At 43.8% G+C, this 16,925-nt stretch overlaps 1 protein-coding gene across 1 annotated transcript in view; it reads left to right on the top strand.

Annotated features, from left to right (window-relative positions):
* Positions 1-14,589, top strand: part of MAP3K9 (mitogen-activated protein kinase kinase kinase 9) — a 185,744-nt gene extending 171,155 nt beyond the window's left edge. Inside the window, exons 9-11 of the mRNA XM_082275587.1 lie at positions 700-803; positions 10,384-11,172; positions 12,809-14,589. Coding sequence (XP_082131713.1) covers positions 700-803; positions 10,384-11,172; positions 12,809-13,284 — 1,369 coding nt within the window. The 3' untranslated portion in view covers positions 13,285-14,589. The remainder of the gene's footprint in view (positions 1-699; positions 804-10,383; positions 11,173-12,808) is intronic.
* The last annotated feature ends 2,336 nt before the right edge of the window (positions 14,590-16,925 follow it).

The following is a 16,925-nucleotide window of genomic DNA, read 5'->3' as shown; positions in this document are numbered from 1 at the left end:
TCTGGCTCTCTGCCAAATGGTACCCGCATAATCAGCAGCGACGACCTGCCGTCCTACACACTTTATTGGTTAGGCTGCTTGGAACATCACCATGTCTGTCCTTTTCACAAAAGTGGCTTCTGTGTTGGGTGCTCAGACTGGGGGGGGGGGGGGGCATACTGGCCTAGGATTAAGGTACTGCTTTATATTTATAGACTTTTTTTGTTAAAAGAATGTACTGCTTTAGATCTTATTTTGTGACAAATGTTCAGTTTTTCTATTGAATTATCACTTGGAAATGCACTCATTATATAAGGTAATTAGCTTTTTTTAGGAAGAGTGACCCCTTGTGGCCAAAGCAGCCACCCACAATAGTTGAGTAGACATGTTTGCTTGGTATTAGTAAGTATTAATGTTATGATAAATGTATGTTTAGATAAGAAGGACCGGTTTTAAGAATGTTTTTACGATACATAATGTCCCGTTTTATTGTAGATTATGCTTCCAGGGTCTCTTGTTCATCAATGGTTATGTTTGGTTTTCCTTCTCAGTGACCATATTCATTTTGTAAGATGTTTTATCACCTCCAGGTGAAAACTATGCAGGAAACCCATCACAGGCAAATACATGTGCAACTAGAAGCTCAAAAACACAACTTAATAGAGAATTGGTACTTCACACTTATATATCCCGTAGGTAATGCTGTTTTTACAACTGCAGGGTGTCAGTGGAAAGCTCAAAGTCTTGTTCATCAAATACATCAAACCATGGGAAGCTTATCAAAACATCTACTGCACCTGCTTTTACCACTGTGACCGAGACAGGTAAGCCAGATGAAATGGATTCAACCATGTGTTTCTAGCGGCTGGAAGCAAATTATTGAAACCAGTATGATAAGCCTACAGTGTGCAACTAAGTTTGTTAAAAAAAAAAATGCTTTTCTTTCTTTTTTTGAAAGTTGGTACAATCCTCATTAGCACCTGCTGAAGACAAACTGCTTTGAAGACTTTTTTAATACTAAGGATAGCTTCACAGCAAATACATTTTTGCGCTTGGAAATTTTAATTTAACAATTTTGTAAATAGAGCTCATTAACAACTAGATACTACAGATTAATCAGTGCCAATATAAATTGGCATTTTGGATATATAAGGCAATTTGGTGTGTTTTTTAAATACCTGCTTATGTTTCTAATTGTAAAGTATTCAATGGACAAAAAAAATAAAAGCTAGTTTGGGCTTTTTTTTTTCACTGTCAGGATGACAGACTGGCGATCTGCCTATGTATACAAGGCAGACCGCTGTTCTGTCAGGGGGTAAAAGAGAGATAGTTACATAGTTAGTGAGGTTGAAAAAAGACATCCGTCCATCCAGTTCAACCTATGATGTGTGTGTGTGTGTTTGCTGTTAACCGTACATTGTATACCCCTGTATGTTGTGGTCTTTAAGGTGCCCATCTAATAGTTTTTTGAAACTATCAATGCTCCCTGCTGATACGACTGCTTGTGGAAGAGAATTCCACATCCTTACCGCTCTTACAGTGAAGAACCCCTTACACACTTTAAGGTTAAACCGCTTTTCCTCTAGTTTTAGTGAGTGGCCACGTGTCTTATTGTGTCTCCTTTCTCTGAATAGTTTGTTCCTTATGCTAGGGTCGCCAGTATTTGTACATTGATATCATATCCCCCCTAAATCGTCTCTTCTCCAGAGAGAATAAGTTCAGTGCTTGTAGTCTTTCCTCATAGCTGATGTCCTCCATTCCCCTAATTATTTTTGTTGCCCTTCTCTGGACTCTTTCTAGTTCCAGCACATCCTTCCTGAGGACCGGTGCCCAGAACTGGACAGCATACTCCAGATGTGGCCGGACCAGAGTCTTGTAGAGCGGGAGAATAATCTCTTTATTTCTGGAGTGAATCCCCTTTTTTATACATCCCAGTATTCTGTTGGCTTTGCTTGCAGCGGCTTGGCATTGCATGCCACTGCCAAGCCTGTTGTCTACCAGTACCCCCAGGTCCTTTTCCATCCTAGACTCACCCAGAGGTTCCCCCCCTAGTGAGTAGCTTGCTTTCTGGTTTCTGGCCCCCAAGTGCATTACTTTACATTTTTCAACATTAAACCTCATCTGCCATGTAGTTGCCCACCCCATTATTTTGTTCAGGTCCGCTTGTAAGGTTTCCACATCCTGCAAGAGATCTTGCCTTTTCCTCCAGTGCATCAACTCCACCCACAGTTAGAAAGCACTCCCTAGGAGCACACTTAACCCTTTGATCACCCCTGGTGTTAACCCCCTTCCCTGCAAGTGCCATTTATACAGTAGCAGTGCATTTTCTCTTTCGTTCATTGATGGACACAGCTCCATATCATCTTTGACCCTTGGGTAATGCTGCTCTCCTTAGGAGTAGGATATTAGGCAGAAAAGAATTGACTACGCCCGAAGGGCAGTCCCAGGGATTATACTTCCACTTCCTGCTATAGGACTTCAGTTTTTTTCTGCCTAGTCAGGAGTAAGGACCTAGCTCCCTGATGGGATCTTTGGTCCTAGCATTTTTTCCTTTTTAAACTGAACTTTTTTTCCTTTTGTTGTTTTTTTTCTACAATCAAGTCTGTTCCAGTGAGAACTACAATCAACTACTGGACTGGGTGACACACTGGATATCCTAGATCCTTACGGTCTCTCCAGTCTGGCCAGCGAGTGCGTGTAGACCGCAGCCCCGCGCTAGGTCAGCCGCGATATAGCCCCACTGGATGGGGGCTTGGCTGCAAGGACGCATATAACCTGGTCGCGGCCTGAGTCCCAGCGTACCTCTGGCCTGCAGCATCCCCCATTTCAAGATGGAGAGGTGATCTGCCTGGAGTGCTGCCCGCTGGTCCCAAGGTGTGGTGAGTAGTGTCCCCCCTCCCCTTTGGCCCCTCCCTGGGTTGGTAGGCCCTCCATGTGTCCTACCTACCCTATTGGCACCCCCTCCGCACTAGCGGGGTCCTCCTGCGCTGACATCCCAGTCCCCTCTTCTGGAGTGAGCTGTGGCTAGAGGGGAGAGGAGGGAGTGCACTTCGGTGGCTCCATTTGCAATTTTTATGGGAAAAATGTCCTGGAGGGGTCCCTGACTGGGCCCCCCTTGCTGGGCTTAAGTACCTGAAGGGACCCTGGGGTCCTGCTTGCGCCTGCCTTTTTTCTGTGGCTGATTGCATGGGAGCTCGGCGGCCATGTTTGTGTAGTCCGGCAGCCATGTTTTACTGGTTTCCCATTTAAATCAATGCGGCGGCTATTTTCTTGTAGCCGAATGGAGCAGTGCTCGACAAAGGGCCTCTAGTGGCGGTAAATCCGTTTTCTCTTCCTTTCTTATCTGTCCCTCCAAAGTCGGTGGTGAGTCCCTGGGGCTGTACATACTCCCTCTTCTGCTATAACAGTGCTGCTTGGTGCGCTAGGACCTGTGGTGCCATCAGTGCAGCGGTGGGGGTTTTACAGCATTTTTACAGCTGTTTTGTACAGCTGTTGCTGGCAGTCCTCAGGTTACTATGGAGTTCCTAAAGCATGTGTCACCACCTGACCCACTCTCAGAAGCTGCGGGACCCTCTGGGTCCCAGTCTGCCCTGGCAGCCGTGACGGCAGTCCTGCAGTCCCTGGTGTCCAAAGTGGATATGGCTTTTCAAAAAAGACCTACCAAAAAGCGCCCCCTGCATCCTCAGATTCTGAGGCTGATTTGGCTGCCGCCGATGCGAGACACCCGATGGGGTCTGTGTCCACGCACTTGAAGTGTTCGGAAGTGAGGATGATTCCTCTTCCACTACATCTGCGCAAGAAAAAGCGCTGGTGGAGGCACTGATTATATCAGTGCGGGAAACTTTAATAATGGAGGACACAGCTAATGCTGCGTCGGCTGCGCCTGTGCAACTTGGTGCCCGCAGACCATCCAAGGTGACTACGGTGTTCGTCTTTCCTGCCTATTTTGACGAGATTGTGGCTAATCAGTGGGGTTCCCCGAAAAGCATGGTTGGGATACCTAAGCGTTTCCCTAGGAGGTACCCTTTTGAGTAGTCCCTCTTAAAGAAACTGACAGTTTCAGTGGTAAAGGATTTTCAGGTTTGCAGGTTAAATAAAGTCACACTGCTACCAGTGGATGACGCTCCGTCTTTTAAAGACCCTGTAGACAGGAAGGCAGAATCTCTGGTCCACTACCTCTTTACTGTGGCAGGTTCAATTTTGACAGAATAGGCAAAGCTTCTACACTAGGATTTGGAAGAGGGTCAGCATCCCCCTGATCTGGCGGATCAGTTGATACAGGGGTTACAGTATATCTGTGATGCCTCTTTGGATGCCACCCCTTTGGCCCGCAGGGTGTCTGTGACAGCAGTGACTCTTCGCTGCATGATTTGGCTGAAATGCTGGTCTGCGGACCAGGCCTCCAAAAAAGTTGGGACGAATCTCCCCTTTGTGGGGGACTGCTTGTTCAGAGTTTCTATGGAAGAGGTCATTAAAGGTTTTGCGGGAGGTAAGAGCACCCTGCTTCCATAGGTTACTACAAGCAGAGAGCCTCGCTGCAGAGGTGGTCCTGTCTTCTTGGCCCACAAGCAGCCCTTTTGTTCCGCTGGGACTCAGGACAAGGGTTCTAAAGCCTCCCGTACATTCTCAGGGAGGTTCCAAGAGACCCTGGGTTGGTGAATCAAAAGCGGGCTCCGCTGGCCCTGCAGACAAGTCCTCCTTTGCCTGAAGCGGTGCCCTCACCCGTACATGGGGTGGGGGGACGTATTCACCTCCTTCAATCAAGACAAATGGGTCCACGAGTTGATCCGGTCCGGTTACAAAATCGAGTTTAAGTTCTTTCCTCTTTCAAGGTTCTTTCCTTCCAACCTGCGCCGTCCCCGGATCGGCTACAGGGCCTTCTTGGGGCTGTTCAGGATTTACTCTCACAAGGAGTCATTTTACCAGTTGCAGAGTCAGAGCGTTTTTGGGGGTTTTATTCAAACCTATTTACTGTCCCTAGGAAGGAAGGCAAGGTTCATCCAATCTTGGACCTCAAGGCCCTGAACCGCTGTGTGTGGGTTCAGAAATTCAGAATAGAGTCCATTCGTACAGTAGTGGCATCCCTTTCTCAAGGGGATTTTCTGGCCTCTATCGATATCAAGGGCGCTTACCTTCATATCCCAATGTATGTCGGGCATCATCACTTCCTTCGCTTTGCCGTAGGCGAGGAGCACTATCCATTAGTGGCGTTACCCTTTGGTCTCGCCTCAGCTCCTCGGATGTTCACAAAAGTGTTTGCCCCGGGTGTTAAACTAGGCAGAGGGGGATTGTGGTACTTGGGTACCTGGATGATCTCCTTCTGCGAGCAGAGTCCCTGTCTGTCCTACAGAACGTTTTGCACATCACTGTGTGAACTCTGCAAGAGTTTGGCTGGACACTGAATTTTCAAAAAATCAGCTCTGACTCTCTCTAACAAATTGGACTACCTGGGCTTGACTCTGGATTCAGCCTCAGCTCGGGTGTTTCTTCCAGAAACAAAACTGCTGAAGTTAGCATGCGATTCGGCTCCTGTTATCCAATCGCCGGTCACCTCTCAGGACTTGCATGCAAATGCTGGATTTGATGGTCTCCTTCGAGGCGGTTCAGTTTGCTCAGTTTTATACCAGACCTATGCAAAAGGAGATTGTGGTCAAAAGGGACAAGATTCCTTGGTCCCTGGACAATCTGGTCCTGTTGTGTCGGAGTACGAGGGGATCCTTGCTGTAGTGGCTTCTATCCCCGGTGCTCCAGCTGGGAAAATCCTTTCTTCCCCTTTACTGGACAGTGGTTTCCACGGATGCCAGCCTGTCCAGATGGGGAGGTGTCTTGGGCACGGAATAGGCACAGGGAGTTTGAACTCCGGAGGAGTCCAGCCTGCCGATCAATATCCTGGAAATTCGGGCGATAAGGCAGTGGACAGATCGTCTGCAGGGGTGTCCGGTAAGGATTCAATCGGACAACACCACGGCTGTGGCATATGTCAATTATCAAGGGGGCACCAAAAGATCCCTAGCGGCAAAAGAAATGGCCGGCATTTGATGTGCACATTCCAGGGGTGGAAAATTGGCAGGCTGACTACCTTAGTCAGCAGGCCCTTAGTCCGGTTGAATGGTCCCTTCACCCAGAGGTGTTTCAACAACTGTGTCTCCGGTGGGTGACTCCTGATGTGGACCGGTTAGGCTCTGACCTCAACTGGAAGGTTTCCGAGATTTGTGGCAAGGTCTCCGGATCCTCTGGCAGAGCCACAGATGCTCTGGTGGCCCCTTGGGGCCAGTATCATCTAATATATGCCTTCCTCCACTACTGCTTCTGCAGAAACTTCTGCGCAGAATCGGGGCAGAAGGGATTCCAGTCATTCTGGTGGCCCCAGACTGGCCTCGACGGTCTTGGTACACAGGCCTGGTAAGACTGGTAGCCGATGCCCCTTGGCGACTCCCTCTCAGAGAAGATATTTTGTCTCAAGGACCGATCTTTCATCCTGCTTTACGGTTGCTGGCTTTAACGGCTTGGCTATTGAAGGCCAGGTACTGAAGGACAGAGGGTTGTCGGATTCGGTAATTCCTACTCTGTTAAAAGCTAGGAAATCTACTCCTAAGAAGATTTATCATTGCGTTTGGAAGGCGTACATTAATTGGTGTGAGTCTTGGGAGATTTCCCCCCGTTCCTTTTCGGTGACACGTCTGCTGGAGTTTATACAAAGAGGTGTAGATCAGCGTTTGGCCCTTGGCACCATCAAGGGTCAGATTTTGGCTTTGGCAATTTTTTTCCAACGCCCGTTCCCCACAAATTTCTTGGTTCACACCTTTATGCATGAGGTTCGCCATCTGGCTCCTTCAATAAGGTCACTGGTGCCTCCGTGGGATCTTAATCTGGTACTGTCTGTTCTTCAAAAACCACCTTTGAAAAGATTTGTGAACTTCCTCTGCTTACTCTGTCACAGTAGGCAGCTTTCTTAGTAGCTATTTTTTCTGCACGCAGGGTCTCAGAGCTGGCTGCATTGTCCTATCGGTCACCTTACCTGGTTTTTCACAGGGACAAAGTGGTACTACGTCCTTGTCAGTCGTTCCTTCCTAAGTTTGTCTCGGGGGTTCCACTTAAATGAACACATTGTGTTGCCTTCATTATGTCCTAAGCTGAAACATCCAAAAGAAATTGCTTTGCATTCCCTGGATGTGGTTCGGGCCATCAGGGTGTAACCGGCAGCGACTGAGTCGATTCGCAAATCGGATTCATTGTTTGTCCTTACGGATGTTTCTCGTAAGGGGCAGGCTGCATCTACTGCGACCATTTCCAGATGGATCAGGCAGATGGTGGTGCAGGCCTATTCTATCAAGGGTCAGATTCCTCCTTTCCCTGTTAAGATGCATTCTACAAGGGCGCTTAGTGCCTCCTGGGCCTTCCGTCATCAGGCGTCAGTGGTCCAGGTTTGCAAGGCGGCCATCTGGCCGTCTGTACACACATTCAGAAAGTTTTACAAGGTGAATGTACTAGCATCTGCGGATGCTGCGTCTGGCCGCAAAGTTTTGCAAGCTGCTGTTGCAGAGGCTCCTGCCTCTTGAGGGCGTATTATTTCCTGGTAGGTAAACTCCAGTTGTTTCTGGTTGAGCTCCTGGTTTACCTGGTTGGCTAAGTTCAGCCCTTTTGGGAAAAATGTTTATTGCTCTGTTTTTCCCACCCCTCATGTTGATACTGCTTTGGGACGACCCAAGGGTCAAAGAAGATGAGGAGCTATGTCCGTCAATGAACGAAAGAGAAAACTTGATTTTTGTCTTACCTTAAAATCCTTTTCTCTGATGTTCATTGACGGACACAGCACCCGCTCCTCTGTTGAGTTGGGTTATGTATTCTCCTGACACTGCTTGTTAAAAAACTGAAGTCCTTTAACAAGAAGTGGGTGTATATCCCCTGGGGCTGCCCTATGGGCATAGTCAGTTTTTTCCGCCTAGTGTCCTACTCCTGTAGAGGGCAGCATAACTGAATGGTTAAGAAGAATATGGAGTTGCATCTGTCAATGAACTTAAGAGAAAAGGATTTTATAGTAAGTCAAAAATCCATCTTTTTTAGTGCTGATCACTGTATTGGTTTCACTGGTCCCCAAAAAGTGTCACTTAGGCCCCGTTCACACTGGAGCGATCCGACTTGGGGGGGGGGGGGGCGACCTCGGAGCGGCCGGCACGGACTTCATAACATTGAAGTCTATGACGGTCGCTCCGGGTCGCCCCAAAGAAGCTCCGGACCCTTTTTCTAAGTCGGAGCGACTTGTGTCGCTCCTATTAGAATGGGTCCGCAGCTTCCCTATGGAAGGCGACCTGTGAGGCGACCAGGTCGCCTCACAGGTCGCCTTAGTGTGAACGGGGGCTTAGTGTCAGATGTTTTATAGCAGAAAGTAAAAAATATTTTTAGTTTTTTTCAAAATTGTAGTTCCTTTTTTGTTTATAGCGCAAAAAAAAAAATGCACAGGTGATCAAATACCACCAAAATAAAGCTCTATTTGCGGGGTACTGCGTCGCACAACCACTCAGCTGTCAGTTAAAGCAATGCGGTGCCGTATCACAAAAAATGGCCTGGTCAGGAAGGGGATAAAACCTGAGCTAAAGTGATTAGTAGGAAAGTTGTGCTATGCAATGATTTGTCATACCTGCAGCAGTGCAGTGCTTACACATTTGGTGCTGCTTTCTTCAATTAAAGGGTAGTTTCAGCATATCAGTGCCAACCCAAAACTAAAATATTTTTGATAGCCTAACACTATTTTCAATATCCCTTTAAGCAGTTTGTATGGGCCAGACTAGCCCAACGTACTATTTACAACATTAACAAGTGCGCTTGCTGGATGCGCTGTGTTAGCTGTATGCAGCCTCAGCTACGTACCGTATACAGCTATCTATTCTGGCAGTGGGACAGAGACTTCTCATCCCACTACCAGAAAAACAGGAAATTGTATCATACTTATCATAATTTTCTTCTCCTGGTGCCTATTCATGGCAGCATACATGTGTTCAGTATGCTGCCATAGAAGCACCAGGAAAACAGAAAATTGCATCACACTTATTACACGCCTATCCATGGCAGAATACTGAACACATGTATGCTGCCATAGAGGCACCAGAAAATAGTTGGCTTAAGCGCTGATCAGCCATTCAGTTAGGCTTTAAAGGAAATCTGCCATAAGAGATGTTTGTGGGTTGCCATCCTTGACATCTCCTACATCGCTGACCTCTTCTATTGAAAATACAATTAAAAAGGCGTTCCCCCCCCCCCCCCCCCGTATCCCTGAATAGAGTGACTGGGGAAAGAGGAGGGGGTTTTTAAGTGCCAAAAACAGTATTAACTACTACAATATAAATAAAAAGATTTATCTAAATTTTTTTTTGTACAAAATTAAAAAACAATTGTTGTCACTATATCACGCTGCACATGTGATTCGCCATTACGGCGGTGCCTATATTATCTTTGAGGGATTTTTGGAACAGGGGTGACCTGTTTCTTATGGTCCCTCTTTCTGTCCTATTTTGTACATTCGGGCTTTCTGGTCACATTATTTTGAACAATTTGGATGGATTTTCTCAACTCTCCACACGTTTTTTCACCTAATTGAATCCCATTATCCCTAAATCATTGATGATGCATACATGTGGGTGACTTTCCTCTTGTTTTTAACATTCACTTATACGATCTTGGACACATATTTCCTTGTTGGATATCCTTATATTAAGCATGATGAATGGCTGATTATATATATTTTTTGATCATCCCATGAGTTATTAGACTTACCAATGTTGCAAACTGGATCCTGAAGAACCCCCCCCCCCCCATTCTGGGCAAAACGCGTTGATCCATAAATTTTTCATTATATATATAATTGTTAATGTTGTTAATGCCGATGTGATGTGTGTCTGTTATTAAACATGTTTTTAAATTTTGTACAAACAAAGTTTAGATAAATCTTTTTTTTTAATTTGTATTGTAGTAGTTGATACTGTTTTTTGGCACTTAAAAATCCCCTCCTCTTCCCACAGTCTTCCTATTCAGGGATATGTGGGGACCCCTTTTCAATATACTCTACCTGTTGTAGGGGATTGTGCCAGTATTCAATAATAGGCTTCCCTCCCACCCCATCATATATTGAAAATACTAGTTCTCTGACTATCATGCTCGTGTTTTGGAGTTACTTATATAGAAATGTAGTTGAGAACGAATTCTGACTTCACCAACTTTAATTTGTCTTATGCTTGTTTTGGGTCTGTGACTTAGAAGTATTAAATCCAGATTTGTCAGCCTTTTTAGGGTGCCAGAGCCCCCCCCCCCTCCTATTTCTTTCATGAAAAGTGTGCTTTGATGTAAAGTGCATTCACTTTACTTCTTGGGTCTGCTGTTAAAGATTTTCTTTTTTTTTTCTTTTAACAGAGGCTGAGAATGCTGCTGATCATTTTGTGAATCAGGTGGATCTTAAGGATTCCCAAACACCCACCCCAAACAAATCCTACCTCTGCATACCATTCCATAAAGGAGAAGATTTGGAGGGTCATTTTAGTGATACCAGTGACAATCCCACACCAGTGAACTCTGCTACAAGCACTCCACAGCTTACTCCTACCAATAGCCTCAAGCGTGGCTCTCAGCACAAGAGATGCTCAATGGTTCTTTTGGGTTGTGGTGCCCTCCTTGCTACTGTAGGACTTGGATTTGACCTTCTGGAGGCTGGCAAATGTAATTTAGGTCAAGAAGAACCTGAACCAAAGGAGGAGAAGAAGAAAAAGGAAAGCCTCTTCCAGCGTGCTTCCCGTCCAAGAAGAAGTACCAGCCCACCATCCAAAAAGCTTTTTCGTAAAGAGGATTCACCATCTCATCCAGCAGAACCAACAACCTCTATCACAATGCAGTCCCTGTCTTCCATCTCTGAATGTAACTCTACTCGTTCACTTCTACGCTCAGATAGTGATGAGATAGTGGTGTACGAGATGCCCACTACTCCCATCGAAGAACAGGCACCAGTTGCCTGCAATCCACTGGTCAATGTTCAGGTGGAGACATTCAAGCGAGCTCCTAACCAGTCCCTTACTCCAACCCATGTGACTCTGAATTCCCGAGCTCAGCACGAACACAGAAGGACTCCCTCTGATGGTGCAATTAAGGTTCCAGTCATTGCAAATGGGACTTCATCCAGTAATTGTGTAGTAAGCTCTGCAGGTTCAAGTAAGTAATTGTAATGCAGGTATGTCAAATGACTTTTTTTAGGGTTGTTTGACTTTGCATAAAGCTGGGAGCATTTTTTTTTTGTATAGAACTATTGCTTCGCCCTCCAGAGACAAAATTATAAGTCTGTAGTTATGAGGCACAAGTAAGGTATTCGGTATGCCAATGGTTACAAAAAGAGCTTTTATTTACATTATATGGGTTTTTTAAGCATGTACTGTAGGAGTAGAAATGTAGAAGATAAAAAGAGCAATGATGTTGACCATAGTTAGGTTTCCAGTATTTTGCAACTTTTCCCTCTTATACCCCAACATGTTGTTATCTACAACCATTGTCCTACAGTCTAATGGTGAATAATAGTGTATGGTTCCTTAACCCTTTTGTGACCAGGGTTTTTTTTTTAAGCTAATACGCACAAAACAAATTTGGCAGCTTGGGAAGCATTAATTAACTGGACTTTATCACTAGAATCTTTTTTCTGACTGACAGCAGATCTAAGAACTAGCAACACACATTTCTAGAACTGTCTCCAAACACTTGTGAAGTGTGGTAAGAGTAAACACTTACCAGAATATGTGGATCCCTGTTGCCTTTTAGCACCAGGGATCATATAGCGTTTAATTTGTTTCCAGCCTCAGGGTACACTCCCATCCAGTCTTCTTAATGTCAGGGTCTCCTGTTCATCTCATAGCAGAATAGAAACAGAGGGACTCCTCATAGTGTAGTATTTAGGAAAATTAATTAATTTAATTTTATTTAAAACATAAGCAAGTTAAAATAGCCCTATGGGCATCATGCAGCTGTTGTGCTGCTACATATACAGTTCACATAAGTTTCCCAGACGTATGCACTAATTACCGCGTGTCCGCTTTGTATACCCGCTCGTGAAACAAACAATCTCTTGCTCCAGGAAGTTGGTCCGGCGTGCGTTCCACGGCTGGGATCTGAATCAAGGCAGCGTGGGTGTCAGCTTGACATGTTTTGTCACTACGTTGACGTCTTCAGAGTCCCTCTGTTTCTATTCTGCTTTGAGATGCACAGGAGACCCTGACATTAAGGAAACTGGATAGGAGTGTACCCTGAGGCTGGAAACAAATTAAACGCTATATGATCCCTGGTGCTATCAGGCAACAGGGATCCACATATTCTGGTAAACCTTTACTCCTACCACACTTCACGAGTGTTTGGAGACACCCACCACCACTAATCCCCTGCATGATTGGGACACATCATATGGATGCTGTTGGCTGAAGCACATAGTCGGTGGATTTTTGTATTGGATAATTTTTTGGGTTGCACAGAGCACTGAGGCACCTTAAATTATATATCGCACTAATATTTATATATATTTTTATATAAATGTATTATTATTTTATTAATATTATCTATTTTATATGTTTAATATAATCATTTGCACTGGAATATTTATATGTGATATTTAGTAGTATACAGACATGAATGCACTTTATTGTTTAAAGGAATAACGCGCTGCTAGGGTTGTAGATTTTTATCTTCAATTTATAAGTTATATCTTGCATTTTGATGCAGGACCCACTTTAATGTCAAAGTTCTGAAAACAATGCATTTAGTAATGTACCACGGAGTATAAAAAAAGTTTTGTTTCCTGTTTGTTCAGGTATTGTGTCCCCAAACAGAGATCCACATGAATTCCCTCGTCTTCCTGACCCCAATTTAGTTTTCCCTCCAACACCCCGGCGCTGGAATATACAGGAGGATTCTGCACTGGAAAGACCCAAAACATTGGAGTTTGTCCCAAGACCTCGGCCTTCCACCAACAGACAAAGACTTGACTCATGGTGGTTTGTATCTCCAAGCAGGAACCGAGGGGAATCGCCAGCTAACAGCTCATGCACTGAAACCCCCAGCAACATGGACTCCTGTTTTGCCAGCAGCAGCGGAAGCACGGTAGAAGAAAGGCCCGGCTTCTCTGGCTTCATTCCCTGCCACGTGGCACAACCAATAGGCGAACGGACATTACTGGATGTGGATGTAGAAGGCCAGAGTCAAGATAGCACTGTCCCGCTATGCAGAACCAAACTTAAAACCTTCAAAACTACAACCTGTGAACAAAAACAAGAGTTCTGGTCTTAAACCGGCATGTATTTGCACTGAATGCACTTTGAGGATTCAAAAGATCACTGGAAGGCAATATGAGATTTAGTCATTATGCTGCTTGTGCTGATTATCCTTAAATCTGCCTTTTTATTTCTTAAAGACACTGCAATACTCAAAAGTCAAACATCTACAATCCCCAAGAGCTTCTTATCGGATGCAAAGAGTTCTGAGAATTTTATCAGTTTGCCTTTTCTGGGGAAGAATTCCTTTTTGGATTAAGAACGAGCATCCAAATCCAGCATTTTAATTGTCCTGCTGTCATATATGTAAACTCCATTCCTTTACTTCTCATTCCGAAAGAATCTACTAGAGCCACTGTTCATTGCTGTTAATTATTTTTTTTTCAACTAAAGTGTAGGCAAAAGGCCTTTCTGATATATGCAATGGGATATATGGTCCCTATTTTTATGGCTTCTGAATAAGTCATTTCTAATGGTGATTTGTGGTTTTGTTTTCCTCAAGTCTTATACACTGAATTGTCCCATTTGTTCTGTTTTTCTGTCTGAAGCAATGCCAAAAGCTATAAACAAATCTACACTGGAGCCAGAGCACATTAATCGAAGCAGGCGATTGGCAGAAATAGAATGTGATCTTTTTTCTCATGTCAATTTTGTACCCACTTTTGCCATTATAAAGTTGCTCATTTTTCTCTATAACTGAATGGATAGCTTACCGATGACATGCCAAGCCACCTCAATTGTCCTTGTAGCTCTGTTAAAATGTGAACCAACAGACTAGTCTGTAGTCCATTGCTCTATAAATTATGCTAAAAAAACAAAAAATGTAACAGCCCTGGCAACAAACACCAGTAATTGTTAAAGAGGATATAAATCAATCCACTATTCAAGAAATGTTTCCCCATCTAACCTCTCCCAGTGTTAACGTTAACAAAAGTCTACACATCCTGCAGTCTTTTTGAAGCCATGACACCCTCTTTTAGCTTTTTTTTTTATCACTTGGTTGTCTAAAGTTCATCAGCAGATATCAGTGGCCCATATAGACTTTCAGTATTACTGTTCGAGAAGGGCTGCCATCTCCCCATAAGGTGGCGCAGCACTAAAAATCATGACATTGCTAGTGACAGGGATAGGTTTTCACAGCAAGGGTCTGGATCAGATTGACATCCCCTTAAGCCACCAAATATTTTGTAACATAAGAAAGCTATGTGCAGCATCTCTGTTCTATTTAGGTGACCAAGGTGGACGGGATCCTGGCATCTGGCTCCTGTGCCAATCATCAATTACTGTGTGTCGTCGGAGTTCTTATTGTCAACATATGACCTAAAGCCAATAGAGCGTTATAGCTTATGCCTATTCTTTTTCATAGGATCATCGTATGAAATTCTAGCTCGTCCCTGTGTGCTCAGTTTTTCAGTATCAACACATGGCGTTTTAATTTATTTTTAAAATAAGGTTTTAATAGATTTTTGAAAGTGAAAGCAAAAATTTGGTACAATAAAACTCCACTGCTAACAGGGGTTCAGCCCTGTGAATATCAAAATAAACTCAGATATGTGGCACAAGACCAGTAAAGTAACAATACGTTCAAGGTGAGAAGAAGGCAGTCCACAAACCCAGAAGGGGAGAGACGTTCCCTACTCCATAATCAGTAGCAGGCAGATATCCAACATGAATTGAACACAGAGTTATATCTGTTATATGGAACTATGTAAGTGTGCCATAGTACCTTTCCTAAACTCATGACATTTTAGACTTTTTGCTTATAGTTACTTCCAGGCTTAATTTCTAATGGTCTTCATATAGTTCCTCTCACTCATTTTTACATAAGAACTGGCTTTTTAAAGCTAAACTCCAGGCAAATATAAAAATAGTTTTACTTTGGTTCTGTATTAACAAATCCTGAATGTATTATTACATTCAACTACTACACATAGATAATATTTAGTATTGGCCTCCTGAAATTTCCTCAAGAGCAGACTGGTGTATAGAGTCTGATTGGCAATCTGTCACCAGGGCCCCACGACTTTGTACAGTGCTGTTTGTCTAACTGAGGGAGAGAGCACAGGGTGACCTTATTGTTTTCCTACTGCTGTTTTGTTGCCCAATCACAGGCTAGCTGGGTCCTGGACCTGGTACTGCTGCTTGAATGCAGTGTAGACTGCAGAGATCCAGCACCCTTTTTATTCCTTTTGGTGATGGTGCCTGAATTACAAGGAAAGATTAGCAGAATTAGAAATTCTGTAACAGTTTACATATATACATTTCAGCTTTAAGTTCCTTGCCTGGCTTTCAGGTTAAAGCTGAACTCCATGATAAGCAAATATAGTATAGATACATAAAATGTGTATTATTACTTGAATCTTGTTATGCTCTTACAACTCTGCTCTCTGGCCAGGCCATATGCAGCACTGTAATGATGTTACCACCACTTTTGCAAGGTAATAACTAGTGATGCATAGAAATCTCGGCCGCTGAAACTTATTGGGCTAAAATAGGGTTTTTAGCGTTGTGCTGAACGAAAGAAAACGTGCGATAATGGCTGCCAAAAATGCCTGATTTTGCCGTGATTTTTACCTTGCTTATGGTGTGTTTTTCATAGGTACTGTATCTCACAAAAGTGAGGACACCCCTCGCATTTTTGTAAATATTTTGCTATATCTTTTTCATGTGACAACACTGAAGAAATGACACTTTGCTACAATGAAAAGTAGTGAGTGCACAGCTTGTATAATAGTGTAAATTTGCTGTCCCCTCAAAATAACTCAGCACACAGCCATTAATGTCTAAACTGCTGGCAACAAAAGTGAGTACACCCCTAAGTCAAAATGTCCAAATTGGGTCCAAAGTGTCAATATTTCGCGTGGCCACCATTATTTTCCAGCACTGCCTTAACCCTAAAAATAGATTTAAGGTGTGTCATAGAAAATAAACGTGCAAGAACAACTTAGCACCATGGTACCAACATCCCTGGGAAACTTTTTTAAAGTATATCTCTGAAATTGCAGAGTTCTCGCCAAGGCGAGAAAAAAGGGAGGGCTTGGAAAACCAATTGAAATGGGATTTTAACGGTACCAATAAAAATATTGACAAAAAGAGTTAAAAATATTTAAGCTTTATTCATTCACGTAAAAACTCGTCAGCTATCCATGAGCTTGATGAGTAAGATGAAATATACAACAAAAAGAAAAAAAAAGAAAAAATTCAAAGAAAACAGACATAGATAATAGACCGAATCACATAAGTAGATACAACCATGTTTTTTGTATATCTTTTATGCAAATAAAGATTACATTTTCAACCAAAAAAAAGTAGATACAACCATGTATGCTTGACCAAATAGCAATGGTATATAAATGGCTACTCAAAGTGGACACTCCAATGTAAGTCCACTGGGGCAGCACTCAGCGCCCAACATGTTTCGCTGGAGGGGGATAGGGGCAGGGGCGTATAGTACAATACAACAGTGGTCGTGATACTACATGAGACATAGAGAAAAAAGAATAAATATCACACACAGTTGAATTAGGACATAAAAACAATTGGTTACATATGCATAACACCATGCGGGTCCCAGGAGGAAGAAAAACCTGCCTACTAAGAGGGGTCCCAACCACCAGAGGGCAAACCGGGACGCTGTGCACAAAAGGAACTGGCCGG

This window comes from Pelophylax lessonae (genome assembly GCF_965119305.1).
Source record: "Pelophylax lessonae genome assembly, chromosome: 13".
NCBI lineage: Eukaryota > Metazoa > Chordata > Amphibia > Anura > Ranidae > Pelophylax > Pelophylax lessonae.
This window is presented reverse-complemented; position numbering and strand designations above follow the sequence as displayed.